Genomic DNA, 25,621 nt, shown 5'->3' with positions numbered 1-25,621 from the left:
CTTTCGGATAGAAGGATAAATGATACAATTTAGGAAGCTAGAGCAGAAAGGGAAGACCAAGAAGCTCATGGGAGCAAGATACAACAAACATATTTCAAGCGGAATGGAAAACATGGTACTAGAGGAAGATAGAGCAGATGTGGAGTCCAAGGAACACTAAAACAACAGAAAACTTTCGGATAGAAGGATAAATGATACAATTTAGGAAGCTAGAGCAGAAAGGGAAGACCAAGAAGCTCATGGGAGCAAGATACAACAAACATATTTCAAGCGGAATGGAAAACATGGTACTAGAGGAAGATAGAGCAGATGTGGAGTCCAAGGAACACTAAAACAACAGAAAACTTTCGGATAGAAGGATAAATGATACAATTTAGGAAGCTAGAGCAGAAAGGGAAGACCAAGAAGCTCATGGGAGCAAGATACAACAAACATATTTCAAGCGGAATGGAAAACATGGTACTAGAGGAAGATAGAGCAGATGTGGAGTCCAAGGAACACTAAAACAACAGAAAACTTTCGGATAGAAGGATAAATGATACAATTTAGGAAGCTAGAGCAGAAAGGGAAGACCAAGAAGCTCATGGGAGCAAGATACAACAAACATATTTCAAGCGGAATGGAAAACATGGTACTAGAGGAAGATAGAGCAGATGTGGAGTCCAAGGAACACTAAAACAACAGAAAACTTTCGGATAGAAGGATAAATGATACAATTTAGGAAGCTAGAGCAGAAAGGGAAGACCAAGAAGCTCATGGGAGCAAGATACAACAAACATATTTCAAGCGGAATGGAAAACATGGTACTAGAGGAAGATAGAGCAGATGGTGGAGTCCAGGAACTTTAAAACAACGGAAAACTTTTGGATAGAAGACTGAATTATACAATTTAGGAAGCTAGAGTAGGAAGGGAAGACCAAGAAGCACATGGAACCCATACCTGACAAGTACATGTCAAGAAATGTAGGAATATTGGAAGCTAGAACAGATGGGGACGAACAAGGAGTCCAAGTAACTCGATAACAACAAAAAAATGTCCCAAAGGAACGATAATTCATACAATTTAGGAAGCTAAAACATAAAGCGAAAACTAATAAACCTAGTAAATAACAAAAAAATTTGGCAGGGAAGGAAAAACGTGATAAAGGAATAAAATAAAATGGAATTCACCTAATAAAGGTACAAGAGGAAGGTTTATTGGAATCTTGAGGATCCAAAGTTTATTAGATTGAAAAAATTTGATTTACCCTTTTTGTAATTTTTCAGTCACAACTAAATCTATTACTCTACAAAAATAAATAAATAAATTATAACCTTAAACAACTAAGGAACACATTTTCCGTATCGAAATTCCACCATACACACTTTGGATATATTTAAACCGAACTTTTCTTCTATCAAAAACACCCCCCGGAATACCATCAACAACACGAACTATTGTCATCCATCAAATCAGCTCCATCCGAATACTTGCATTCGGGATATGCACACTTGCAAGTGAACGATTTGTATTTAGCTAACCAGAACTTCTTTCCGTAATCAAAACTGAAAATGAAATCAATTATTTATCGATCTATGAAAAATAGGATACAGGATATTAGGCTTACCTCAGTTCCTCTCCGATGGGTATATCCCTTAAAGCGAAAAAAGCTATCCTAGGGAACCGTACATCCTGGTGATCCACGAACACTTTGATGGGACGCAGATTAGGGCTACAACTGTGATTTATGAATCTAGTCAAGTTACCGTAGAATCTGGCATCGACGCAAAAATTATCCGTGTCCTGGAATAAAAAATACCAAAAAAATTATGTTGTCTTAGTCCATTGCCCAGGTTATAATAAGGACAGTGTTAACCAGATCTCTGGTAACAGATGAATCGAAGCTGTTGGGAAATCCAGAGCAATCCCCCTTGACACACTATCGATGGACACACCTCAGAAAGGTTTCGGGATAACCCTAGACAGTAGCAGATCACCACCATCAATACCGATCTTGAAGTGGAATGGAAGCAAAATGAGTTTGAACGCAACGAAGACCCAAGCTGCTGTTTTTTTACAAATGAGGTTAGTTTTTCGTGTAAATTCTTCTATTTATTTGAGGAACAGTTCCCTGTTTTGTTACATTCATAATTAGGGCCACTTTAGTAACCAAATTAATGATATACGATAATATTCTTAGTAGTAGTTCATTTGTACCACAATTTTGCAGCCCGTTCTTCTTATGACAAACATTAAAGTAGTTCTATTGTACCACAATTTAAATTTTAAACATTCTGCAGCTTATTCTTCTTATAACAAACATTAAAGTAGTTCTTTTGTACCACAATTTAAGTTTTAAACATTTTGCACCTCATTCTTCTTATAACAAACATTAAAGTAGTTCTATTGTACCACAATTTGAGTTTTAAACATTCTGCGGCTCATTCTTCTTATAACAAACATTAAAGTAGTTCTTTTGTGTCACAATTTAAGTTTTAAACATTTTGCACCTCATTCTTCTTATAACAAACCTTAAAGTAGTTCTTTTGTACCACAATTTGAGTTTTAAACATTCTGCGGCTCATTCTTCTTATAACAAACATTAAAGTAGTTCTTTTGTGTCACAATTTAAGTTTTAAACATTCTGCGGCTCATTCTTCTTATAACAAACCTTAAAGTAGTTCTATTGTACCACAATTTAAATTTTAAACATTCTGCAGTTTATTCTTCTTGTAACAAACATTAAAGTAGTTCTTTTGTACCACAATTTGAGTTTTAAACATTTTGCACCTCATTCTTCTTATAACAAACATTAAAGTAGTTCTTTTGTGTCACAATTTAAGTTTTAAACATTCTGCGGCTCATTCTTCTTATAACAAACATTAAAGTAGTTCTTTTGTGTCACAATTTGAGTTTTAAACATTCTGCGGCTCATTCTTCTTATAACAAACATTAAAGTAGTTCTTTTGTACCACAATTTAAGTTTTAAACATTTTGCACCTCATTCTTCTTATAACAAACATTAAAGTAGTTCTATTGTACCACAATTTGAGTTTTAAACATTCTGCAGCTCATTCTTCTTATAACAAACCTTAAAGTAGTTCTATTGTACCACAATTTAAATTTTAAACATTCTGCAGTTTATTCTTCTTGTAACAAACATTAAAGTAGTTCTTTTGTACCACAATTTGAGTTTTAAACATTTTGCACCTCATTCTTCTTATAACAAACATTAAAGTAGTTCTTTTGTGTCACAATTTAAGTTTTAAACATTCTGCGGCTCATTCTTCTTATAACAAACATTAAAGTAGTTCTTTTGTGTCACAATTTGAGTTTTAAACATTCTGCGGCTCATTCTTCTTATAACAAACATTAAAGTAGTTCTTTTGTACCACAATTTAAGTTTTAAACATTTTGCACCTCATTCTTCTTATAACAAACATTAAAGTAGTTCTTTTGTACCACAATTTGAGTTTTAAACATTCTGCGGCTCATTCTTCTTATAACAAACATTAAAGTAGTTCTTTTGTACCACAATTTGAGTTTTAAACATTCTGCGGCTCATTCTTCTTATAACAAACATTAAAGTAGTTCTTTTGTGTCACAATTTGAGTTTTAAACATTCTGCGGCTCATTCTTCTTATAACAAACATTAAAGTAGTTCTTTTGTACCACAATTTAAGTTTTAAACATTTTGCACCTCATTCTTCTTATAACAAACATTAAAGTAGTTCTATTGTACCACAATTTGAGTTTTAAACATTCTGCAGCTCATTCTTCTTATAACAAACCTTAAAGTAGTTCTATTGTACCACAATTTAAGTTTTAAACATTTTGCACCTCATTCTTCTTATAACAAACATTAAAGTAGTTCTTTTGTACCACAATTTGAGTTTTAAACATTTTGCACCTCATTCTTCTTATAACAAACATTAAAGTAGTTCTTTTGTGTCACAATTTAAGTTTTAAACATTCTGCGGCTCATTCTTCTTATAACAAACATTAAAGTAGTTCTTTTGTGTCACAATTTGAGTTTTAAACATTCTGCGGCTCATTCTTCTTATAACAAACATTAAAGTAGTTCTTTTGTACCACAATTTAAGTTTTAAACATTTTGCACCTCATTCTTCTTATAACAAACATTAAAGTAGTTCTTTTGTACCACAATTTGAGTTTTAAACATTCTGCGGCTCATTCTTCTTATAACAAACATTAAAGTAGTTCTTTTGTACCACAATTTGAGTTTTAAACATTCTGCGGCTCATTCTTCTTATAACAAACATTAAAGTAGTTCTTTTGTGTCACAATTTAAGTTTTAAACATTTTGCACCTCATTCTTCTTATAACAAACATTAAAGTAGTTCTTTTGTACCACAATTTGAGTTTTAAACATTCTGCGGCTCATTCTTCTTATAACAAACATTAAAGTAGTTCTTTTGTACCACAATTTAAATTTTAAACATTCTGCAGTTTATTCTTCTTGTAACAAACATTAAAGTAGTTCTTTTGTACCACAATTTGAGTTTTAAACATTCTGCAGTTTATTCTTCTTATAACAAACATTAAAGTAGTTCTTTTGTACCACAATTTAAGTTTTAAACATTCTGCAGCTCATTCTTCTTATAACAAACATTAAAGTAGTTCTTTTGTACAATTTAGGTTTTAAACATTCTGCAGTTTAATGTTCCTATAACGAACATATTAGTAGTTCATTTGTACAATAATTTAAGTTTTAAACATCTTGCTATTCATTGTTTCTAAAGCATTTGTGGTTTTCGCAGAACTTTTCCTCAATTTTTTTGATAAAATTGAAAAATAAATTAGAACCAAAAGACGTATTCAGACACTAATTTAATGAGCTACCTCTCACCTTGTTTCCCAAATCGAATAAGAAACTATCATCGTTTCTACCATCAGCGTCTGTATCAGTCAATATCTCTCCTACGTATTCGCACGCGAAATCGCCTTTATATATAAATTTGAGGGTCCTTATGCCCCAGCCTTTTGAATCAGTCTTATAAAGTTGGAATCTCTGTTGGGCGCCTTTTTGCACGACTCTGTTACGGCAAGTTATAGCGTTACAAGAACAGGTATCCGAACACTCAAAAATCACAGGTATATCTGTAAAAATAGAGAAATTGGTGCGAAACGTTTTAAAATTAAATAATTCGATTCGACTTACCGGAAAAACTTTGATCTATACACACTTTTCCGTTTTCGTCGTACCAACATTTTTCCGATAGATTATTACAAAAACAGTCTTCTTCCGTACACCTCTCTTTGCATTTACAACGTTGCAAAGTTGACGGTTTGGTTTGCAAATCGACACCTTCGGATGAAATTATCGATTTTGTTATATAAACATAATCCCTTGGTACTTGATTATCGTCGACGGTGTTCACGCATTGTACAGGATTTGATTCCCTACCTTTCGATATGTCACTGCAAAAAAATCAATCCGATTAGTGAATTCCACCTCCTATAATAACCATATCAGTCAAAAAACTTGAAAACCCATTTAAAACACAGTAAAAAACTTGTGTAATACCCTAGAAACTTCTTTATTCCCAGTAAACCCTCCAGAAACTCCGTTTCTTCTTTAAAGACCTCTAGAGGTTTCTCCAAATGTTCTGGAGACTTTTCTATTTCTTGTGGAAGCTTCTTCACTTCTTTTAAGACTTGTAGAAACTTCCTTACTTTCCGTTAAACATATGGAAACTACTATCAAACTTTCTGGAGACTTCTGTATTTCTTGCAGACGCTCTGGAAACTTTATTGGATATTTAACCACCTCTGTAAACTATTTTATTTTTTATAAACACTATATATTGCTTGTAAACCTCTTGGGGGCTTCTCTACCTCTGGTAAACTTCTTTATTCTTTATAAACCCCTAGAGGCTTCTGGTATTTCTTTCGAAGTCTTTTGTATTCCATGTAAATCTTCCTTATTCCCAGTAAACCTTCCAGAAACTCCATTTCTTCTTTAAAGACCTCTAGAGGTTTCTCCAAATGTTCTGGAGACTTTTCTATTTCTTGTGGAAGCTTCTTCACTTCTTTTAAGACTTGTAGAAACTTCCTTACTTTCCGTTAAACATCTGAAAACTACTATCAAACTTTCTGGAGACTTCTGTATTTCTTGCAAACGCTCTGGAAACTTTATTGAATATTCAACCACCTCTGGAAACTGTTTTATTTCTTGTAAACACTATATATTGCTTGTAAACTCCTTCGGGACATTTTTAATCCTTATAAACTCTCTAGAGCCTTCTGTATGTCTTGTGGAGTTTTCCGGAATCTTCTTTATTCCTACTAAACCCTCTGGAAACTCCAATACTTCTTTAATGATCCCTAGAGACTTCTTAAATTATCATTAAACCTCTGGAGACTGCTCCCAAACGTTCTGGAAACTTTTCTATTTTTTGTAAATCTTCGGGAAACTTCTTTATTCCCATTAAACCCTCCAGAAACTTAATTTCTTCTTAAAAGACATCTAGAAACTTCTTTTATTTTCTTAAACCTTTAGAAACTGTTCCCAAATGTTCTGAAAACTTTTCTATTTATTGTAAACCTTCCGGACACTTCTTTATTCCTAGTAAGCCCTCTGGAAACCCCATTACTCTTCTAATATCTTTAAAAACAACTTTATTTCCTTCAGATCCTATAGAAATTTCCTTATTTCTCATAAATTCCATGGGAACTTGTTCACTAGTTTTCTTTAGCAACTACCGTTGGAGTTATGAGGTTAGAACACTAATTATCAAAAAACTCACTATTCCCGGCATTTTTTCCCCCAAAATAAGTTACGAATACTCACAAAAACGATTTATATTTGATACTTACTCAGATACGATGGTTCGATATTGCCCCAAACTCCTTTTGACCAATGATTGCAATTGAATGTTCAAAGCAATCGGACCGTAACATGTCCCATCATCGGGTACGCAATTCAATGGCGATTCATTATTTTTATTAATCGAAAACACGTCAGCTCCACGTGCTATTAATACAACCACGCAATTGTATCTGTCTTCCCTCGCAGCTATATGTCTAAAGGATAAATTAATTTCTATAAAAACGAAACCAAAGTACGATTAAATATAATAAAGATTATCTACGAAAGATTCAAAATAAAATCACTTACAAGGGAGATTCTCCATGCGCGTTGAGGGTATTAACATCACATCCCCTATTTAGTAATAACTCCACTATATGAGAGCACCCACTGAATGCGGCCCAATGAAGAGCTTCGTTATATTCAACGTCTCTTAACCTAAAAATATAGAAAACGTAGCCGATTCTAGCCTAAATTGTGAAATAAACAAAATTAGGATATTAAAACAAAAATCTATATCGTACTTTGGATCCGCTCCTTCGCTTATTAAAAAATCTGTTATTTCAGAAAAACCATTTTCGCAAGCCCAAACGAGCGGTGTCCACCCACCGTCGTCTTGTGAATTTATGTAATTTTTAATGGAAGCCCCGGTTTCTAGAAGGATTTTACAAGCTTGCAAATTACCACATTTAGATGATACGTGCAAAGCAGTCATACCATCTGTACCCTATAAATGGAGTTCGATGTAAATGACGTTGCTTATAAAACCAATTGAGAATAATTTGTAATAAAAAACATTATCCACAAATGTCTTTAGACGGACAAAACGAATGAATTGTATAATTTTTATAGAGAACTTCTTATAGGTTAGAGACTTTTCAAACTACTGATCGATTATTTTGGCAACAGTCGTAAGTTGTTAGAAGCATGCGCATATCCAATCTGATCGTTATTGGATTGTTAGATAAATTTATGGATTTTTTTCGTCCTTGGAATTTGCACTGCCTAGTTTACGATGTTGCAAGATTTACTATTATAAAAATAAGATACATGGATTTTTTTATATACATACGATATTAAAAATGTCTGATTTTATTACCTATTGGTTAAATTAAATAGATCAATATCACAGAACAGAAAAAAAAGAGAGAAAGGGCATCGTTTTACTACTTTCCTCCCACTCTCTCTCTAGTCGCCATTGTTAATCTCCTCCTTCGCCACTCCCATCTGCCATCAAGGCGATCCAATGAAAATAGAGTAGAGAGAGATATATACTGATGTTCTTTCTCTCTCTGCAACAGTTCGGGTTCACTTGAACAAGATTCAATACCTCAGCTCCCTGTATCTTTTTGGTTTGTTCAAGGGAACCTAAAATGTTGATAGAGAGAGAAAGAGCATCGATATTACACTATTTTTTCTAGATTGTATCACGATTATACGTCAAAATTTCGGATAGTTGGAAAGGTAAAGGGAAAAATAAAAAGTTTTAATTCTAATAGCGAGTTAAGACAAATAAACAGTGATAAATAGATGCTTTCTCTCTCTTCCAATAGTACTATAGACTACAGGAGTGTTGACGTCACACACCGCCATTGTTTAGCGATTTTTTCGTATTTTCTTTGATAAATTTTCGTTTAGAAAGTCAACTAGAACAATATGGCGGCCGTGACGTCACCGTCCGGATGTCAATTTAATTGCACAAATTCTATGAACGTCAACATACGATATCATAACCGGAAAAAAATTACAACGTGGCAACGATGTAAAACATCTGTCATATGTATTGTATTTTTTATTGAATGTTTCGTATACGTTGATTGTCGGTTATTTTTTGGTGAAAAGTTTTTATTAGAGAAATTTTTGTGAACAAATTATTATTATTTAGGAAAAAGAATAAATTTTAAATAAAATGTTCAACTATACCAATGGTTTATCGAATTATATAAAGTTATTACAGTTTCGAAGGTTTTGAAAGGTCATTAACCTATAAATAATTTGAAACTCGTATTTTTATGAAACAACGATAAAATATGTATTTTTTTTCACTTTTTATCGATTAATAATAAAATATTCATCGTTATTATGAGAATTGTGTGTTAAAACGTTGTTTTACGTGAAAATAAACGTGCACTTACCTTTAAGGTTATGTCAGATCCGGCTCTAACCAAATATTGTACGACGTCAATTTTGTGCGTAGTGATTGCCAACATTAAAGGCGTATTTTGTTCTTTATCTAAGTCATTTATAGGAACCCCGAGGGATATTAATAAATGACATATTTCAAGATATCCTTTATAAGCTGCGTAATGCAACAAAGATCCTTCGTTGAATTCGGTTAATTTCATATTTAAATCCAACGAACTTGAAGCTGGAATTGCAACAACGAAAAAATATCATTTCGGAAGTTGGGGGTTGGGAAGTTCGATAACAACTCGGGGTTGATATTTACTTACTTATAATGGAAGTAAGTGTCTCTACGTCATCATCGGCGATAGCTCCGATAACGTCCCCTTCGCTGTATATTGTTCCATTGGTAAGAGTATTTTCAAAGGGTTGGACGGATTCTAGAGAAATCAGAAGTGGAGTGGAACAACGAATTTGATCTTTGATTTTCGAAAATGATATTTTAGCGGTTCGGCTAAAATTCAAACACGTGAAAAGATTTCGTTTAAAATCGATAAAACAATTGGCAACGTCGTAAGTTTGGTAAGTGAATACGAAGACATTATATTTCGATTCAAATTAAAATAATCGAACTAAAAACATTTATTTATAATATAAATTGAAATAATCGGATTTTTTTTTTATTATTACGTATCATATTTTTCACGATATTCCTCAAAAATAGGTAAATCGAAAAACTTTCACGTAAACGCACACTGGAAGTTTGGCAACTCTGTGGCGACTGCATTTAATGAACAATGAATGAAAATCCAAGGTTGTTAAAAGGATAGGTTGACCGATAGTTACACGTGACGTCATCCGATGTAATAACCGGATGTGCTTATAATCAGAAAGTATTGAGGGTAGAATGGGGGTGAAAATGGGAAAAAACTTAAAAAAATATCCGGCTGTATACGATAAATAACGGAAAAAACCCCAAATAAAACGTAAACACTGTTTATTCATCGGATTGTTTACAAGTGACGTAAACTACGTTATTGGGCAACCTATCCTTTAAGAACCTTGACGAAAATCGATAATTTTGTCGATGAGATTCGATTAATTCATCTCAATCTATTATTTTTAACTGACGTTATCCGTCGGCGGCCATATTCTCTTGGAGACACACGAGATGGAAATATTGTTAATAGTATTTACAGATTGTTTTCTTTTTTCTTGTTTTCTTGAAATTTTGTAATATATATTCGTATATAAATTAACGGAACGTTTGTTTGGTTACAATTCCGTATCTGCCCGGTTTAGTATCATAAAATATTAGTTTAGCGTTTTCGAAATCGTAGAATCCATTTATCGCGGTCCCATTAATGGGAACTTTCGGTTTTAACCAAAATTGGTTTCGACTTTTCGAAATTAATTCATAATTTTACCGGAAACTTTTATTTTGGGGAAGGGGGATATTTTTAGGAGATGGGGGTAGGAAAAAATTCGAGCAATTCATAAATTTAGATGAAAAAGCCAAAACCGTAAGTCAACAAATCCAATTATTGTTTAAACTCACTAATTTCTATCAACTGGGAAATCGATAAATGGATTTTGTTACTTCGAAAACGCCGAATTAGCGAGTTTTATTTATTCTAAACCAGGTACATACGAAAGTATCAAGTTTTATGGAAATGTATTATAAAAGCCGTTTCAAAGTTTGATTCGAGTTTCAACACGAAAAAAAGAAAATGATTTAAATATAAATTTGTTATCTTACCGTACAGACTTTTGATAAGGTAGGAATACGGGATGATTCGAACATTGAAATTTAAGTGAAATATCTTTACAAGGAGTCGATATTCCACAATGCGGACAATACTCTCTATTACCAATGAACAAGCGACACTTTTTATGGAATTGATGTTTAGCCTCGCACTGCAAGAAATTGCCCTAAAAAAAACATCATTTTCACTACGTTATAGCACAAAGAAAGTTAATATCGTACTTGTGTGCAAAAAATTCCACACGTCGGACAACAATTGTGCCTTATCATCCTATTTTTGTGCAAATTACATAATCTCATGTAGGGTACGCTCCTGGAAGGTCGCAATAACGGGGAAATCGGTACATTTACTTCTTTTGAACAACCTACCAGCCTTTCGTCGATACTTTCGACGGCTGAACAGTAAACGACATCTAAAGATGGAAGAAATTGAAATATTTTGATTATAATTAGATAAATAATTGATAAAAGATATTCTTTAAAGCATTTAAGTGAATAAAATAATAAAAATTATCAAGAATTGCAGTCGAAACTATTGAAGTTGATTTTTTTTTCGTTAACGTACCTTCACTATCATTAGATGGGTATATGTTTGTTTTTTGTGCACATAAACAAAGTCTGGAATTTAATTCAGCATTTTCACTTATCTCGGAAGAAAATATCTTAGAGATTTCTTCTTCTTCACAAGTGATGTTAATTTTAGAATCACAAGAAGCTGATTGCTGACTAAAATATTCAAATACAAAAAATATATAATAAATATTGTATTTTTTTAAATAGTTCTAATTAAAAATGAAGTTTAAAAATAACTAACCTTGTAGATGTTTTATTTATCGTTTCATCCTGTGATAACGCTACCATTTCATCACTATTTTTCGTTTTTTTAATTTTTTTCGAAATTTCGTCATTCACATCACCATGTATCACTTTAATTTTAATTTTTTTCATATCCTTAGCTTGTGCTATATTCTCTAGAACTTTCATCGTCGGTTTTAATTGTCGTGTTAAACGTTGTGGTCTACAAGGTTCGTTGTATGATTTCACTTTTCTTGCTATAGCATTTTGTAAAACTGATTTTTTGCTATTTTTTCTCCTCGACGATCTTTTTGTACTTTCATCTTGTTTCTCTTCGTACACGATTTTTTGTCTATTCGAACGTCTTCCTAAAAACAAAAGAAAAAACAATATGACTTAAAGATGATCATTTTCAATCTACGTACCTGGTGAAATCTCATTTTTTTCCACAGTAATGGATTCAACTGTTTTCTCCGTTTTTAATTCTTTCAGATCTTTATTAATTTTAATTTTTTCATTTTGTTCATCTGGTTTATTGAATTCAGTTTTCATTTCTCCCAATACTTGATTAATAAAACTGTATTGATCATTTTCCGTTCCAGTTATAGGATTCATCATATACAAAGATAAGACTGACGACCTTCGATATTGTAGGAATTTAAATTGTTAGATGTTTAGGGACTTGCCTAGACAACAGTCCCTCCGATTTACTTTGAAGTTTGCGCAGAAAACAATGTAAAAATGTCAAATAAATGACATATAATCACAGAGTTCACACCACTAGAATCCCCAAGTTATTTATTTCAGTTACCTTATACATCAAAATGACAATAGAATAGTTGAATCACAAGAAAAAAATAGGTTGGGGTTAACAATCATATTTTATGAAAAGTTTTCAAATTTACTTTATTTTTAGTAGAAACAATAATTGATGTATTTATTAGTAATAAATATAGAAAATGAAGACTGAAAATAAATATTACCAAATGGTATAAAAGCATTGGAAACAACGACCTAATGTCGATATGCCTGTAGGCTCTCGTAAATGATCGGTTATTTAGAAAAGAAAAAATACTTTTCTATAATATAGTATATAATATATGGCTGACTTACCTTACCAGCTTAGTCCTTTTGCAACTTTTCTCCCATATGAGATACTCTTCTTTTTCTCTATCCCCCATAATTCTAATAAATAAACTATTGACTGAATAGCCTTGGTAGCTACTAGCTCGATACTTTAAAATTTAAAAGAAGAAGAATGATCATTATTACAGAAACGAATGGCTGTTACATATTTTTCAAATATATCAACTAGAAAAAAGTATTTGTGATTAAAACAAATTTTTATATTCATGCTGTAGGTGTTCAACTGCTTTGTATGACTATGCAAATTGTTAATGTCGAAATAACAATTTTTATCTGTGTTTTTCACTATCACTATCAAAAGAAACCTAATTCAAGACGATTTAAGGAGTGAAAATTTGTACGTAATGGTTGACTAACCTTTTTAATTTAGAAGAAAAAGAATTATCGTTATTATATATTTAATACATACATTACAAATATGTGTATAAAATAAAGGCCGAATAGCCTTAAAAGTTGAGACCTCTCTAATTTGAAAAAAGAAGATTGACTTAGTTGTATAGTTTATAAAAGCCGGTAAACGTTTATTTTATTTAAGATTATTTCGTTATGTAAATTTATTTATTCATATTTTATAATTATTTAGTATAAACAGTCTAATTTATAGTTTGAATAGGTGATAAATACAAAAACTCTCACTGTGATATATTTTTTAGTATTTTTCATAATAATTATGGTAAGTTTAGTCATTAATATGGATTTTTATTAAATTCATACGTCAAAACTGTAAAAAGTTTTTGTTATCTCTAATATAAATTCAAGTTTTTAGTATACAGGTTGTGCTCAAAAAGTTATACGTGTATCATTACACATTTGTTTTCAGTCTCTCTTGAACTAAATATTTTAATTGCATGAATATCGTACTAAATTGATAGTTTTTATTACTTACATCATTTTATTTGAAATTTAGATATATATTTTTTATAACTTGCCTTTAGCCTAAGAGGTTATGCAGTTGTGGAATATTCTAGGGCGTTTTTAGTGCTCTGAAAGTAATAGTAGAGGTTTAGGTGCAAAATTGATGGATAAATTTAGAAAAATTTCAATATTTAAAATAGGTATACGAACACCTTTGCTGTTTTTTTTTTATTCGATTCTTCAGGGTTGTCAAAAATTCTTGACTATTAAGCCTAAATTTAATTTTTAGTTATAAATTTTCTTAAATTTTTAAAAATTTTATTCGAAAATTCGTAAAAAAGGGGAAATAATCGGGATATAATAAAAAAAAAGATTCCAATTTAATAATTTATTTCAATTCTAAAAAAACCATCCCCATACACAATCCCTAAAAAAAAATTTCGTATTTAACTCGTCTCGAAAGGAGGCACGTAGCCACCAAAAGCTTTTTCCAATTCTTTAGCCACGGCTATACACAAATGATCTTGGTACGGCGCCGCTACAACTTGGATACCAACAGGTAAACCGTCACTCAACCCCAATGGTACTTGTGTCACCGGAAACTTGAGTACGTTCCATAGTACGAAAAAATTAAAATTCCACGGTCGTAAATACGAAGCGTGGTGGTAACTAGCAGTAAACGGCGCCGAAGGATACAGAAGAACACCGTTAGTACCTAATTTACCCTAAAATAAACAAAATAAACCTTCACGTTTAAGTAGCATCGCGAAAAAACGACTAAAACAGTCAATTGTCATACGTCACATCACAAACTGCAGCATTGCCAAGTTGTTATAACTGGAAAGGTATCAAGTGAAAGAAAAAATAATTAACGATACTTACTATGAGTTGATTTTTTAATTTTTCTGTTTCTTCTTTCGCCCATTCGTCTTTGGGGCAAGGTAATAATTTATTTATAAAGTTAAATATCGTCGATAACGTGTAATCGTTACCTACAGTGAAATATTTGATCGTATCTATCACAGGGTGTGCCTGAAAATGTTTTAAATGAAATTATTCCAACCCCTATTTATTTTATGAATAAAAACCACCTTCCCTGTACGATCTGTAATGTCTTTCATAAAATCCACACCAGATTCTTGAGACATCCAGTATTTCCATAACTTTCCACTATATTTAGTACCTTCTAAATGCAATTCCTCAGGTTCCGTACTGGATATTTCACGAAAATAATTCACAACACTAAAAAAACGAAGAGTATACAAAATTAAACAAAAAAAAAACAAAAGAAAGCATCGCAAAGGTTATAGTAGAATGAAAATGGCGCAGTCAATAGGATAGTTACATCTCACTCTAAATTCTTTTTTTTTCAGTCATATATCGACTCCATTTTGTAAGATTCACTTCCTGTGGTTAATAAAAAAGGAATATGAAAAGAAAAAAGCAACAACAGAAGAAAAACCAAGCCGTAAAGAAAATTAGAAAGCTCCTAATATCAACCGAAACAATTTCTACTACAAGTACTACGAATATGCGATTATTTACGATACAGTATGGCCCAAAAAGAATAAAACAGGTGTCATGATGCAGTATGAACAAAACTAAAGCGAAGGAATTTGTAGTTTATATAACTTCCTACCGTAACCAAATATTCTTGACGTTTTCCCTAAAAACGCTAACGAAGCAATCCCTGGGATTCGATATATAGAAGATATTTATATTTTTTATATCGATTGATTTGCCTAATTTTAATTGGGCGTCGTTATCGCCCACCAAAACTTTCAGAATTGATGATAAATCTTCGGAGTATTTCGTTAACGGTCCTATAGTAACCATTGTAGTTTCCTCGTCGCCATTTCTAAATCCTATTCCTGTAAATATGGGAAATGTGTATAAAACATTAAAAATTATCCTTATAACAGTTGAAATATGTTTTAAAAACTTTATAATTCATCTTAATTCACCAATAAAAAAATTCTCAAGTAATTAGGAATTACGATTTCACTTATCTTATGAATAAACAACTGATAATTCTCAAAAAGTCTTCTAGAACACGAAAAAATCTATTCCGTTAATAATTTTGTATAACGATTGATTGATTTGGACCGAAACGTGTAATTTTTGAGTTAAAAGTGAATTCCCCCACGATATAATAGAGAAAATATAAAATTCTTCCTTTAGTATCAACAAATGTACATAAAACTAATAATAAAATACCAAATTTGAAGCGAAAAACGTGGACCGAAGCTCTAGAACGGGGCCCTCTAAAAGAGAGCTAACTAATACAGTTTTTCAAGGCAAATAAACTATTATGTAGGTACATATTAGAATTGGGAGGTAATAGAATTGATTTAATTCACGAAAAATTTATGATTTCACCGGTTTTTTAACAACAAAAACATTTTTATCAATGTTGTAATTGAATATGTTGTATAACGTCAAAATCCTACTATTTGTGAGCTTAAACACTTTTAAACATTTTATATTGTATCTAATATAACACTTATACTTTAATATCAATTGATTTTCTGTATTAAATATAATAATTTCAAGTAAAATGTTTGAAAATTTATTAGAAACACCTTGTAGATACGTTTACCTTATTATTTTCAATTTGAGGTTATTTTTCGATTTAATAACTGATAACATTAATATCTTTCCTTATAAACACTATTTTTTGCACTAAAAACACTACGAAGTTGGATTTTACACAAAGTTTTTCACTGTAAATACGAGCATAAACAAACTACAAAAACCCCGTAAATCGCTTTAAAATTATAAACGACGTACTCGAAATGATTTATTCATATACTTTGAAATATAATTATCCATTAATTATTTTAAAATTTTATTAATTCTCTTCTTAAATACTCTAATTGAATTAACGAACTTAATAACCCTATAAACTTCCATGCAAAATGGCCGACTTCGATATCAGCTGTTTGAAAATAATCAGATGATCACTTTGACGTTTCGTTTATATTTACAAATGACGTAATAACATGGCGATTGATGTTTCGTTTTTATTACGAAAAATATTTTTTTTTCTAATTAAAAATTTTTAAACGAATTATAAAAAACTAATTTTGTGAATTAAAATTTTTCAGACAATACAATACTCTATTAAAGAAGGTGGAATATATAGGGTATTTCAAAAATCAAATGATCACTTTCTTTGACGTTTGCGTTAACTTATGACGTCATAACACGGCGATTACTGTCATTATAAAAAAACAAAATTAGGAAGTATGGTTTATATAGGGTGTTTCAAAAATATTGATCAAAATAGATACAAAGAAGACATACATGATTTTCAGGTAACTTCATTTATATAGGGCGTATCAGAAATACCAATAAATATAAAAATGAAATTACGAAACGTGAATTGTACGGGCTGTTTCAAAAATATAGACGACGACGATGAAAAACATAATATTCAAACGATTATACAGGGTGTTTCAAATACACTCATCAATATAGAAGTGGAAACAAAGTACATGATTTTTAGGGCGCTTCGATTATATAGGGCGTTTCAAAAAATACTGATCAATAAAGACAACGATGAAAAACACGAATCTTCGGCGATTATACGGGGTATTTTAGAAATACTGATCAATATAGAGAAGATGAAATTGATAACTACGATTATATAGGGTGTTTCAAAAAGATTGATGCATACAGGGAGGACGATAACTTCGATTAGACAGGGCGTTTCGAAAATACCGATAAATATAGAGATAAAAATGAAATTTGATCGCTTCGACTATACAGGGTGTTTCAAAAAATACTGATCAATAAAAACAACGATGAAAAACGCGAATCTTCGGCGATTATACGGGGTATTTTAGAAATACTGATCAATATAGAGAAGATGAAATTGATAACCACGATTATATAGGGTGTTTCGAAAAAATTGATGCATACAGGGAGGACGATAACTTCGATTATATAGGGCGTTTCGAAAATATTGATAAATATAGAGGTAAAAATGAAATTTGATCGCTTCGACTATACAGGGTGTTTCAAAAAATACTGATCAATAAAAACAACGATGAAAAACGCGAATCTTCGGCGATTATACGGGGTATTTTAGAAATACTGATCAATATAGGGACGATGAAATTGATAACCACGATTATATAGGGTGTTTCGAAAAAATTGATGCATACAGGGAGGACGATAACTTCGATTATATAGGGCGTTTCGAAAATATTGATAAATATAGAGGTAAAAATGAAATTTGATCGCTTCGACTATACAGGGTGTTTCAAAAAATACTGATCAATAAAAACAACGATGAAAAACGCGAATCTTCGGCGATTATACGGGGTATTTTAGAAATACTGATCAATATAGGGACGATGAAATTGATAACCACGATTATATAGGGTGTTTCGAAAAAATTGATGCATACAGGGAGGACGATAACTTCGATTATACAGGGCGTTTCGAAAATACCGATAAATATAGAGGTAAAAATGAAATTTGATCGCTTCGACTATACAGGGTGTTTCAAAAAATACTGATCAATAAAAACAACGATGAAAAACGCGAATCTTCGGCGATTATACGGGGTATTTTAGAAATACTGATCAATATAGGGACGATGAAATTGATAACCACGATTATATAGGGTGTTTCGAAAAAATTGATGCATACAGGGAGGACGATAACTTCGATTATACAGGGCGTTTCGAAAATACCGATAAATATAGAGATAAAAATGAAATTTGATCGCTTCGACTATACAGGGTGTTTCAAAAAATACTGATCAATGTAGGCGACGATGGAAAACGTAATTTTTAAACGATTATACAGGGAGTTTCAAAAATACTCATAGAAACAGATATGAAAAACATGATTTCGTATTCGAGTCAAGGAAAACCGTGACTGAAATACAATTAAAATCGTTATTCAGTTAGAAATTCATGAAAATTGTCGAAAAAATACCAAATTTCAATAGCAAGCTGTAAAAGAAAACCGATCAACTCGAAGAATTATACAAATTTATAGAATTACCGAAGCGGTAGCTGGTTACAAAGCAGTTATAGCGAATTTCCGAGCAATTTCATAACCTTTGCGATATAATTCGAATTGGAAACTAAAAAAATGTAAAAAAATGTACCGGCCGAATATTTTCGTCATGTCCTTTCGAAAGGGACTAACGAAAACGTCTTTTGGATCCGTTATATAATTAATTTTGACATTTCCGACGTTAACCGACTCGTCGAGTCTCAATTTCGAGGAGTTAACGTCCGTCAAAACTTTCAACAAAGGCGTTATATCCACGGCGTGTCTCGCCAATACGCCCATAACCACGATTGTTTGTGCTTCGGTACCAAGTCTGAAAGTGGTACCTGGAAAAATACACGGAGACGATTTTTTCCTTTTTTTTTCGGACAAAACGGAAAAAATCTCCTCGCTAATATATTTACCTTTCGTCGAAATTAGATGCGAAGTGGGTTTGTGGCCGAAGACGCCGCACATGAAAGCGGGAATTCTGATGGAACCCCCAATATCCGTACCTGAAATTGAAATTGAGTCATTTCGATGCGAATTCGACGCCGAATTTAATTTCGGAGTATTGAAATGATGGGAAAACACCTCGTAGATAGCTATTGCCTCGAAATGAGGTGAAAAAATAGATTTAGGATAGAAAAAAGCCTAAAGATCCATAGTAAGACTAACTAATAAAGCTCCTTAACTTAAAAACTGTCTATAAACCTCAGAATTGTGACTGATATGTAATAAAAATTAATTTTACAACATCAGCAGACATGAAATGAAGTTAAAAAAATGATTTGGGGCCAAAAAACTATACAGAACGATAGTAAGACTAACTAATAAAGCTCCTTAACTTAAAAACTGTCTATAAACCTCAAAATTGTGACTGATATGTAATAAAAATTAATTTTACAACATCAGCAGACATGAAATGAAGTTAAAAAAATGATTTGGGGCCAAAAAACTATACAGAACGATAGTAAGACTAACTAATAAAGCTCCTTAACTTAAAAACTGTCTATAAACCTCAGAATTGTGACTGATATGTAATAAAAATTAATTTTACAACATCAGCAGACATGAAATGAAGTTAAAAAAATGATTTGGGGCCAAAAAACTATACAGAACGATAGTAAGACTAACTAATAAAGCTCCTTAACTTAAAAACTGTCTATAAACCTCAAAATTGTGACTGATATGTAATAAAAATTAATTTTACAACATCAGCAGACATGAAATGAAGTTAAAAAAATGATTTGGGGCCAAAAAACTATACAGAACGATAGTAAGACTAACTAATAAAGCTCCTTAACTTAAAAACTGTCTATAAACCTCAGAATTGTGACTGATATGTAATAAAAATTAATTTTACAACATCAGCAGACATGAAATGAAGTTAAAAAAATGATTTGGGGCCAAAAAACTATACAGAACGATAGTAAGACTAACTAATAAAGCTCCTTAACTTAAAAACTGTCTATAAACCTCAGAATTGTGACTGATATGTAATAAAAATTAATTTTACAACATCAGCAGACATGAAATGAAGTTAAAAAAATGATTTGGGGCCAAAAAACTATACAGAACGATAGTAAGACTAACTAATAAAGCTCCTTAACTTAAAGACTGTCTATAAACCTCAAAATTGTGACTGATATGTAATAAAAATTAATTTTACAACATCAGCAGACATGAAATGAAGTTAAAAAAATGATTTGGGGCCAAAAAACTATACAGAACGATAGTAAGACTAACTAATAAAGCTCCTTAACTTAAAAACTGTCTATAAACCTCAGAATTGTGACTGATATGTAATAAAAATTAATTTTACAACATCAGCAGACATGAAATGAAGTTAAAAAAATGATTTGGGGCCAAAAAACTATACAGAACGATAGTAAGACTAACTAATAAAGCTCCTTAACTTAAAAACTGTCTATAAACCTCAGAATTGTGACTGATATGTAATAAAAATTAATTTTACAACATCAGCAGACATGAAATGAAGTTAAAAAAATGATTTGGTGCCAAAAAACTATACAGAACGATAGTAAGACTAACTAATAAAGCTCCTTAACTTAAAAACTGTCTATAAACCTCAGAATTGTGACTGATATGTAATAAAAATTAATTTTACAACATCAGCAGACATGAAATGAAGTTAAAAAAATGATTTGGGGCCAAAAAACTATACAGAACGATAGTAAGACTAACTAATAAAGCTCCTTAACTTAAAAACTGTCTATAAACCTCAGAATTGTGACTGATATGTAATAAAAATTAATTTTACAACATCAGCAGACATGAAATGAAGTTAAAAAAATGATTTGGTGCCAAAAAACTATACAGAACGATAGTAAGACTAACTAATAAAGCTCCTTAACTTAAAAACTGTCTATAAACCTCAAAATTGTGACTGATATGTAATAAAAATTAATTTTACAACATCAGCAGACATGAAATGAAGTTAAAAAAATGATTTGGGGCCAAAAAACTATACAGAACGATAGTAAGACTAACTAATAAAGCTCCTTAACTTAAAAACTGTCTATAAACCTCAAAATTGTGACTGATATGTAATAAAAATTAATTTTACAACATCAGCAGACATGAAATGAAGTTAAAAAAATGATTTGGGGCCAAAAAACTATACAGAACGATAGTAAGACTAACTAATAAAGCTCCTTAACTTAAAAACTGTCTATAAACCTCAGAATTGTGACTGATATGTAATAAAAATTAATTTTACAACATCAGCAGACATGAAATGAAGTTAAAAAAATGATTTGGTGCCAAAAAACTATACAGAACGATAGTAAGACTAACTAATAAAGCTCCTTAACTTAAAAACTGTCTATAAACCTCAAAATTGTGACTGATATGTAATAAAAATTAATTTTACAACATCAGCAGACATGAAATGAAGTTAAAAAAATGATTTGGGGCCAAAAAACTATACAGAACGATAGTAAGACTAACTAATAAAGCTCCTTAACTTAAAAACTGTCTATAAACCTCAAAATTGTGACTGATATGTAATAAAAATTAATTTTACAACATCAGCAGACATGAAATGAAGTTAAAAAAATGATTTGGTGCCAAAAAACTATACAGAACGATAGTAAGACTAACTAATAAAGCTCCTTAACTTAAAAACTGTCTATAAACCTCAGAATTGTGACTGATATGTAATAAAAATTAATTTTACAACATCAGCAGACATGAAATGAAGTTAAAAAAATGATTTGGGGCCAAAAAACTATACAGAACGATAGTAAGACTAACTAATAAAGCTCCTTAACTTAAAAACTGTCTATAAACCTCAGAATTGTGACTGATATGTAATAAAAATTAATTTTACAACATCAGCAGACATGAAATGAAGTTAAAAAAATGATTTGGGGCCAAAAAACTATACAGAACGATAGTAAGACTAACTAATAAAGCTCCTTAACTTAAAGACTGTCTATAAACCTCAAAATTGTGACTGATATGTAATAAAAATTAATTTTACAACATCAGCAGACATGAAATGAAGTTAAAAAAATGATTTGGGGCCAAAAAACTATACAGAACGATAGTAAGACTAACTAATAAAGCTCCTTAACTTAAAGACTGTCTATAAACCTCAAAATTGTGACTGATATGTAATAAAAATTAATTTTACAACATCAGCAGACATGAAATGAAGTTAAAAAAATGATTTGGGGCCAAAAAACTATACAGAACGATAGTAAGACTAACTAATAAAGCTCCTTAACTTAAAGACTGTCTATAAACCTCAAAATTGTGACTGATATGTAATAAAAATTAATTTTACAACATCAGCAGACATGAAATGAAGTTAAAAAAATGATTTGGGGCCAAAAAACTATACAGAACGATAGTAAGACTAACTAATAAAGCTCCTTAACTTAAAGACTGTCTATAAACCTCAGAATTGTGACTGATATGTAATAAAAATTAATTTTACAACATCAGCAGACATGAAATGAAGTTAAAAAAATGATTTGGGGCCAAAAAACTATACAGAACGATAGTAAGACTAACTAATAAAGCTCCTTAACTTAAAAACTGTCTATAAACCTCAGAATTGTAACTGATATGTAATAAAAATTAATTTTACAACATCAGCAGACATGAAATGAAGTTAAAAAAATGATTTGGGGCCAAAAAACTATACAGAACGATAGTAAGACTAACTAATAAAGCTCCTTAACTTAAAGACTGTCTATAAACCTCAAAATTGTGACTGATATGTAATAAAAATTAATTTTACAACATCAGCAGACATGAAATGAAGTTAAAAAAATGATTTGGGGCCAAAAAACTATACAGAACGATAGTAAGACTAACTAATAAAGCTCCTTAACTTAAAGACTGTCTATAAACCTCAAAATTGTGACTGATATGTAATAAAAATTAATTTTACAACATCAGCAGACATGAAATGAAGTTAAAAAAATGATTTGGTGCCAAAAAACTATACAGAACGATAGTAAGACTAACTAATAAAGCTCCTTAACTTAAAGACTGTCTATAAACCTCAAAATTGTGACTGATATGTAATAAAAATTAATTTTACAACATCAGCAGACATGAAATGAAGTTAAAAAAATGATTTGGTGCCAAAAAACTATACAGAACGATAGTAAGACTAACTAATAAAGCTCCTTAACTTAAAGACTGTCTATAAACCTCAAAATTGTGACTGATATGTAATAAAAATTAATTTTACAACATCAGCAGACATGAAATGAAGTTAAAAAAATGATTTGGGGCCAAAAAACTATACAGAACGATAGTAAGACTAACTAATAAAGCTCCTTAACTTAAAGACTGTCTATAAACCTCAGAATTGTAACTGATATGTAATAAAAATTAATTTTACAACATCAGCAGACATGAAATGAAGTTAAAAAAATGATTTGGGGCCAAAAGATTATACAGAACGATAGTAAGACTAACTAATAAAGCCCCTAACTAAAAAATGTCTATTAATCTCAAGGCTATGGCTAAGATTCGATAAAAAAAATTTCCAGCTTTAATTTGTGAGACAATTAGACCAGTTTACATACCCAAATAACAAACGAGTTTTCAAATTCCTATACACACACACTTACCAAGACTAATCGGTGTACCTCCGGCAGCTAACAAACTGGCTTCTCCACCAGAAGAACCCCCAACGTTTCTAGTATTATTATACGGATTACTGGTTATGCCGTATATAGGATTATGAGTTTCTTGCCACAGGTTTAATTGTGGCACGTTAGTTACCCCTAAATAATAAAAAAAAAACACTAAATATCCCATTATACCCAAATAAAAGCTATAACAATGTCTAATTCTTGAAAAATTTTGTGCGGTAGGTTTAAGAATCAAAATAAGATCAAGAAAAATAAGTAAGTATATAAAACAAACAGTTTTTAGCCCAATATTTTACTAAAATTCCATTTTCAAAACATTTTGGGTACAAAAAAATGAATTTATTTACCTAAACAAATAGCTCCGGCTTGTTTCATAAGCGCTATATGATCAGCATCGAACAAAGCTTTCCTTCCCTTCCTTTTAACGATTCCAAGAGTAAAAGATAAACCTTTAACAGCACTTGATTCTTTAGTGGTAAACGGTACACCTAAAAATGGTTTTCTCCTGAAATCGGCGTAGGAAATGGTACCATTATTGATTCCCTCATCGATTTTTCTAGCTTCCTCTAAAGCAGCTTCATATCTCGAGTCCACGAGCGCGTTCAAAATAGGATTAACTTCCTTTATCCTGTCGACGAACGCCTGTACAACTTGTTCAGACGTATATTCTCTTTTCCTTATTTTTTTTGCTAGCGCTGTAGCGCTTTCTAGTATTATGGGATTTGTGCATTTTTTAATTGGTACTCTTTTTGAATCATTAAAATACCCAAATACGCGATCTATTAAAATATCTACGTAATATCGTGTGAATAAGAAGATTTTTAGTAAAAAAGATTTTACATAATCGCAGAAAACTCTCTTACGAGCGTGTTTTTTAACCTAAAATAAATTTTATAACCTAATTTCAACTGTTTTTTCACATTTATTTTATAATAAATCAATTTTTTTCTAATTAAAAGTACTAACCTCTTCATTTTTTTTATTACTCATCTTATTACCTGTTCTTGAACGTTAAACTGACCTACAAGAATCACAAGGTCTACACATATATATAAAAACGTCTTAATTATTATATTTACTATTATAAAATACCAAATTCCACTTATAAATATGCCTACCTTTTACCACATATACAAAACAACTAAAGGTATAATTATTTCAACATTAAAATCGATTTCCCCACTCTAAAATATATATATTACAATACTTGAAAGTATATTAACATAATGAGAAGTTTTTAATTTAGTATTATGCAAAATACGTGTTGATATGTTTGATATACTATGTAAATATAGACGTATACAAATAAGTTATGTACTTACTGATAAGCAGGATATAGGGCAGACTTTACAAACACAAATTTATTTAGATTTAAACTTTAATAAAAAATATCGAAAAGCACTAAGCTTCCCTAAATTCGAATTTCTTACTTTTTACGTTTACATTCCCAAAATATAATTAGTTCATTCGCTTGTAAATGGTTCGATTTTCAAAGAACACATTCACATTAAAAAATTAAAAATCATTTATGTTAATTTATTTACTTTTGATGAAGAGGTCAAATAAGCTGACAATTGCTTACGTATGATTTTATAAATATTTATTTGTCGATAAGTCAAAACCATCGACCTTAAATGTAACTGAACATCATAGATAAACTTATCACTGATTGTTTACAACTTCTTAACAAATCTAAACAACCTGATATTTCATCGTAAAAAGAGAAAACTAAACGCATAAAAGTTATTCTACATTTTCCTATCGAAAACGATGTAATTATAGATATTAGGCCACACAGTAACGTCACGAATATCTATAAATACGAAAATTTTAACGTAGTCGAATACTTAGTTGATTCTGATTTGTTATCATTTGGACGTTATGGAACGCACCCGAAATGAACGTTCAATGTTTCATTATTAGCTTTGCTCGTATCTCTAACCCCGAATCAATATAGAGACAGATCTCATATG

General features: G+C 31.0%; 2 protein-coding genes across 7 annotated transcripts; both read right to left on the bottom strand.

Annotated features, from left to right (window-relative positions):
• Positions 1–1,239: 1,239 nt before the first annotated feature.
• On the bottom strand, positions 1,240–12,223 carry LOC130445003 (histone-lysine N-methyltransferase EHMT1). The gene is made up of 14 exons (XM_056780446.1): positions 11,922–12,223; positions 11,516–11,864; positions 11,267–11,427; positions 10,924–11,114; positions 10,696–10,868; positions 9,266–9,450; positions 8,948–9,180; positions 7,337–7,539; positions 7,122–7,250; positions 6,821–7,027; positions 5,163–5,422; positions 4,851–5,101; positions 1,608–1,783; positions 1,240–1,545 (listed from the first exon to the last, which is right to left on the bottom strand). The coding sequence occupies exons 1-14, from the start codon at positions 12,112–12,114 to the stop codon at positions 1,422–1,424; spliced, it is 2,835 nt and encodes a 944-aa protein (XP_056636424.1). The 5' UTR covers positions 12,115–12,223; the 3' UTR covers positions 1,240–1,421.
• A 1,647-nt stretch (positions 12,224–13,870) lies between these two features.
• Positions 13,871–25,255, bottom strand: LOC130445001 (fatty-acid amide hydrolase 2-A-like). 6 transcript variants are annotated; one of them, XM_056780442.1, is made up of 9 exons: positions 24,971–25,255; positions 24,615–24,669; positions 23,996–24,527; positions 23,625–23,780; positions 18,933–19,022; positions 18,623–18,854; positions 14,589–14,739; positions 14,380–14,529; positions 13,871–14,222 (listed from the first exon to the last, which is right to left on the bottom strand). In XM_056780442.1, the coding sequence occupies exons 2-9, from the start codon at positions 24,636–24,638 to the stop codon at positions 13,944–13,946; spliced, it is 1,614 nt and encodes a 537-aa protein (XP_056636420.1). In that variant the 5' UTR covers positions 24,639–24,669; positions 24,971–25,255; the 3' UTR covers positions 13,871–13,943. The 6 variants fall into 6 exon arrangements, with proteins under 6 accessions (XP_056636420.1, XP_056636421.1, XP_056636419.1 ...); XM_056780443.1 differs by having other exon boundaries at positions 25,079–25,255; XM_056780441.1 differs by lacking the exon at positions 18,623–18,854 and adding an exon at positions 15,137–15,368 and having other exon boundaries at positions 25,079–25,253.
• Positions 25,256–25,621: the final 366 nt, after the last annotated feature.

Source organism: Diorhabda sublineata, chromosome 6 (genome assembly GCF_026230105.1).
Source record: "Diorhabda sublineata isolate icDioSubl1.1 chromosome 6, icDioSubl1.1, whole genome shotgun sequence".
Taxonomy (NCBI): domain Eukaryota; kingdom Metazoa; phylum Arthropoda; class Insecta; order Coleoptera; family Chrysomelidae; genus Diorhabda; species Diorhabda sublineata.
Note: the sequence above shows the minus strand (reverse complement) of the source record. Positions and strands in the feature narration are given on the sequence as shown.

What these genes read in the sequence shown, in the direction of transcription:
- LOC130445003 (XM_056780446.1), bottom strand. Translation starts at nt 12,114, where the DNA reads ATGATGAATCCTATAACTGGAACGGAAAATGATCAATACAGTTTTATT. An exon ending in GACACTTACTTCCATTATAA is followed by an intron (nt 9,181 to 9,265) that starts GTAAGTAAATAT and finishes TTGCAATTCCAG; the next exon opens with CTTCAAGTTCGTTGGATTTA. An exon ending in AGCGAAGGAGCGGATCCAAA is followed by an intron (nt 7,251 to 7,336) that starts GTACGATATAGA and finishes CTATATTTTTAG; the next exon opens with GTTAAGAGACGTTGAATATA.
- LOC130445001 (XM_056780442.1), bottom strand. Translation starts at nt 24,638, where the DNA reads ATGAGTAATAAAAAAAATGAAGAG. An exon ending in AGCCGGAGCTATTTGTTTAG is followed by an intron (nt 23,781 to 23,995) that starts GTAAATAAATTC and finishes TTTATTATTTAG; the next exon opens with GGGTAACTAACGTGCCACAA. An exon ending in AGGTACACCGATTAGTCTTG is followed by an intron (nt 19,023 to 23,624) that starts GTAAGTGTGTGT and finishes TTTCAATTTCAG; the next exon opens with GTACGGATATTGGGGGTTCC.